The sequence below is a fragment of the Elephantulus edwardii genome, unplaced genomic scaffold (genome assembly GCF_000299155.1).
Source record: "Elephantulus edwardii isolate Elephantulus edwardi_28Jun2011 unplaced genomic scaffold, EleEdw1.0 scaffold00075, whole genome shotgun sequence".
In the NCBI taxonomy this organism is placed as follows: Eukaryota; Metazoa; Chordata; class Mammalia; order Macroscelidea; family Macroscelididae; genus Elephantulus; species Elephantulus edwardii.
The window spans coordinates 7,057,111-7,061,876 of NW_006399825.1; the positions used below are offsets into that span (position 1 = coordinate 7,057,111).

Consider the following 4,766-nt stretch of genomic DNA (forward strand, 5'->3'; position numbering starts at 1 on the left):
CAGGATGACAAAGCAAAATACTATAATGAAATGTGCAAGGAGTTGGAGTCAGAAAATCAAAAGGGCTGAACTCGCTCAGCATTTCTTAAGCTCAAGGAACTGAAGAACAAATTCAAACCTCGAGTTGCTATAATCAAGAACCTATACCTTACCTGTGGCTATACATGAGGCTTTCAAATGTTTCCTTTGACACGTAATGATACTCCCGCCCATTCATTTCATAACTCTTTTTGGAGCGAGTAGTATCTATTTTAAAAAAAAAAAAGGAATGAAATGTTTTAGATTCTTCAAAATGTTTTAATTTCTTTCTAATGCACTTGGATTAAAAATTCCAACAAAAATAGTAAATGAATATATGAAAACAGATTAATATTACTAGAGTCAAAATGGAGGAGCTGCAGCTGCTGATAAGAAAGTAGTAGCTTCCATATAAAAATCAGTTATTTTACAAACCTTTATTGAGTGCTACAGTGAGGAAGACACTGTATAAGGAATTAAGCCAGACAGGGAGATTGTAAGGAAACACTAGAACAACCTACACTCTTCAAAATAGACACTAGTGAATTGGGCATGAACGTAAAAAGAATATTTTTTTCAAACAAGATTTAAGCATTTCAAGAAACAAATGCAGTACCTGAAAAGTAGTAAGGTCCAAATGAATGTTAGTTGTTATTACTAAATATTACCTTTTCTTGAAAAGGCATCTCTCTGATTACTTTTAAAAAAAGAAAAGGAAAACAGACAGAAGTACATTTTAAAAACTTAGCTGGCTATATGCCAGTAAATAAATTATCTTTCTTAAAATAAATATAATTAGAAATACTTATTAAATGTAATTAAGAAATACCCCTCTAAATAGGCGCATCTGCAGGGGTGAAGAAAGTTTTTTTAAAAACATGAATTTCTACAAAAGAAAAATGAAACATACGAGGAACGGCACTTCGAAAGTGGCTGGGATTCAGTTCAATGAGTTGTCTTCTCAGTTCATTGACTCCAACCCCAGAAGGACCTAAACCACAGAGGTCACACACAGAAACCATTACATGTGAATAAACACCAATTACATGCTGATGAAGTAATTGTTAGTGTATTGGAAAATTAAAAACTGGAGAACAAATATTTTGAAGGCGATTATATAACTTCCTTCTTCACAAATTAGACCAACTCCAAAATTCTCTTGGGGATTTTCCTGGTAACCAATTCAATACACAGAAAGGAAACTGGGAATTAATTGCAGGAACCTGTTACCCCAGAAAACTCGATCTCATATTGGACATGGAGAATTTGGCAGCCTTATTCAGTAGAGATAATCTGAGACAACTTGCCTTTCTTCCTCAAATGAAGTTTTCTATCCTGTCATTACTCCAATATCAGCCTCAATGATTAGAGGTTTTAGTGACTTACAGACTTAAGGGGTCACACTCTGACATAGGAACCCCAGGATGGCTGGAGGCAGGGCTCATTTATAGGTATGTACACTGTGCAGTCTCACGGGGTCCATCTTTAGAAAGGTCCCACACTTAATATAATACTCTATTATTATTGCCTGCCTTCAAGTTCTTAAGGTTTGAACAAGGAGTCCTTGTCTTTTCGTTTTGCACTGGGCCCTGAAATAGCGTAGTTTGACTGCAGGGCACACTGCTCTGCTCCAAGGGCCTGATCTGAGCACATCTGGGTGCACAGAGAGGAGTCCAGCAAGATGCAAGTCGCTCCACCTTTGGGGACCTTGGTTCAAAAGCAGGCCACCTTGACATTATGTTTGACCTGTTCTCTAGCACCAATGGTAGAGTATGGCCAGAGGGAAGAACGTAGGCACTTTTCAGAATGGAGCAATTACAATTTTTCCTAGGAAAATGGACCTCAAGAATTTTTAGTAAGCTGGTTTGAGGGAACACTCACCTATTTGTACACAAGAAATTTTAAACAGAAAAAATTCTTAGAACACAATTTACAGCACCATCTCACGATTTATAAGTTCACATACACCGTGGCACACTGGGTTCGTTTGTAGACAATATAAGAATGATACAATTAAGTTTTCGTGATTAAATTTTCTTTATAAAGACATTCAATATATTCTTGAAATGAAATAGCTGTTTATATTGGGAGTCCTCAAAGAACTTGTTTCTACCACTACCCTAGTACAAGTTTACTGAATCTGTAAGGAAAGGTTCCTTCTGGGAGGGGACAGGGCGTACCCACGAGCACTATCAGGCGGTGCTTGTCCGAAGGACGTCGCTCGTACTGCACCACCTCCTCGTAAGGGGCACCCCCGGCACTGGAGCAGGCGCTGGTGCAGCACACACTGGCGTGCAGACGGCTGAGATGAGCCTTCCGGCGACAAAGGCGCATGCTGTGGCGGAAACCAGCTGGAACACGATCGGGAGGATGGAAACACATAGAGCGTAAGGTCTGATGAAGCACTGTGACTGTCACCCCACCGCAAAGCGCACTGCCATTGAGTCCAAACTGACTCGGAGCTCACCCCCTCCAGTGTATTCTCAGTGGCTCTAAGAGACACGGAAGGAGATTATTTTTCTCTCTCAGAGCAGCTGGTGGATTTAAACTGGTTGACAGCACAACTCCTTACCTACTAGGCCGCCAGATCTCACCAGGTGTTGATCAATGTTGCCACGTTTATCTGAAGGTAGGGAGTTGCAGTGGTGGCCTAGTGGTAAGAAGCTGCGCTGCAGTTCCAAAGGTATGCAGTTCCAATCCGCCAGCTGCTCCGTGGGAGAAGGCTGGGCAGGACAGGCTCCCCCAGAGAGATTTAACTGCCTCTGAAAACCTGCTAGAGGGATGGGCAGGGCAGGCTCCCCCCGAGCGATAACTGCCTCTGAAAACCTGCTGGAGGGTCAGCTATGGGCCGGTTCCAACTCAGCCACACACAACAACAATCTGAAGTTGGAAGACAGGAAGTAATATGAAGGGAAAATTCAAAAACCCATCTGTTGCCTTAGTTAAGGACTCAGTGCTTACATGCCAGGCTTTCTACCAGGTTTTAAGAAAATTGTAGTCAACTAAACAAAAGTTACTTATGAATTTACTTTTTTATGAAGGAGTTGAGACAAAAACCAACTTCTTTTATCCATTTTCACCTACCGATATAGAACTTCTGCCCATAGTCAACAAATTCCTTCTTGTCTGGAACACAGAACAGCCGGGGCAGAATGTGTGGAGGGAGAAAGAAAAACGTATTTACAATGTATGCAAGAACTCATTTTCAAGTGACATTTTCTCAACAGGTATCACAGGTGTCAGCACAAGCTTCCATTCTGTTATTCACATGCACCTAATCACAGAGACATTTCTGAATGTTAGCATTCCCTGAATATATTCTATCTGATGGAAAGAATAAAGTAAAAAGACAGAGTGTACCTTTCTATACATATTCTAAGAAAATTAATTATAAAAATGATAAAAAATGGCTTTGGCGCTGTTGATGGTAACAATAAATTATGCAAATGCAAAATAAAAAAATTGGACTTAGAAATGGCTTTGGCTTCAATATACAGATATCATGTTCAAATAGGTCATATAATCTCTTTACCATATATTAGCTTTTATTTCCTATAAGTTATTATTTGTACCAATTACAAACACTGTATAGTCATTTGTAGGTAATTGGTTTTGGGTTTTGGGGTTTTTTTTTTCTGTGTAGAATTAGTCTTTGCTCTCTGATTGTCAATGACTAGCCTGGAAGATAACAAGAGAAGAAGTGCCTGCGAGTGATGGAGCCTGTGTGAGGACATTCTAAAACTGCTTCAGGGGATGACTGAAAAGGACTAGCCTGGATCTGAATCAGAATTCATTTGGTTTTTGTTATTGTTAGAAAGACTTTTTAGCTTGTTCTTCTTCTGCTTCCCTAAGAATGGGGTCTGTGATTTGGAGCCTTGAGAACTTTATGGTGGAACTTTAAGCCACTCTCATTAAACAATGGAGGATATGGTTTGTGAAGAAACGTGTGCCAAGGCAGCCTTGGGGACACAGCACAGCCTGACAAGAATGTGTATATAGATATTCCAGAGGATAACTCACTGGCTTGAGTCCAGGAAGTCTGTGTTAGAAGGTAGGTTAGCTAACCTTGCAAAACTTTAATTTCCCGTTGTTTTAGAAAGGAACTCTGAAGCCTGAGTTAGCAGGGAGTTGCGTAGCTAATTTAAAGCTGGCACCTCTCTAGTGGTTTGAAGCCACCAGGAGCTCCTCAGGACAAAGATTGGTTTTTCTCCTCCCAGGGGACTTACAGCCTCTGAAAACATGCTGGAGGATCAATGATGAGTCGGTTTGAATCAACGGCAATGCGTTTCAATTTTTTGTTATTGTTTTGGAACTACATGTAACTCCTAGTCCCTGTAATTTAGTCACTACAGACTTTCCCTTCCCTCAGAATGCTGGAGCACTTGGTTCTACTTTGTAGATTGTTTCTCCTAAGATCAAATTGTGTTTTTTCTTCAATAAACCTCAGCTTTACCCCAATAGATTACTGGAATTTTCTTCTACAAGCAACTAGACCTAGTTTAAAAAATTTTTTTCTGGGTCTTGGAATTATGGTTGCAGACTACAGGACAGGTAAAATCTTATAAAAATGTCCTTTTCAAATTATTTTCTACTTGTATGCTTTTTCAAGTATATAACTTTGTTCTGATAATTGAAATATATGAAGAGTATTTGTTCATAAAACATAGTTCCTTTTCCCTTAATTTTTGTTTTTAACACATATTTTAAAATGTAATGAAACATATCAGTACCAAGCTTAGCTTTATTAT

At 39.3% G+C, this 4,766-nt stretch overlaps 1 protein-coding gene across 1 annotated transcript in view; it reads right to left on the bottom strand.

The window, feature by feature from the left end:
* Positions 1-4,766, bottom strand: part of MPP4 (membrane protein, palmitoylated 4 (MAGUK p55 subfamily member 4)) — a 58,917-nt gene that overhangs the window by 8,241 nt on the left and 45,910 nt on the right. Inside the window, exons 15-18 of the mRNA XM_006889085.1 lie at positions 3,103-3,144; positions 2,199-2,369; positions 929-1,009; positions 153-246 (exon numbers count right to left, since the gene is read on the bottom strand). Coding sequence (XP_006889147.1) covers positions 153-246; positions 929-1,009; positions 2,199-2,369; positions 3,103-3,144 — 388 coding nt within the window. The remainder of the gene's footprint in view (positions 1-152; positions 247-928; positions 1,010-2,198; positions 2,370-3,102; positions 3,145-4,766) is intronic.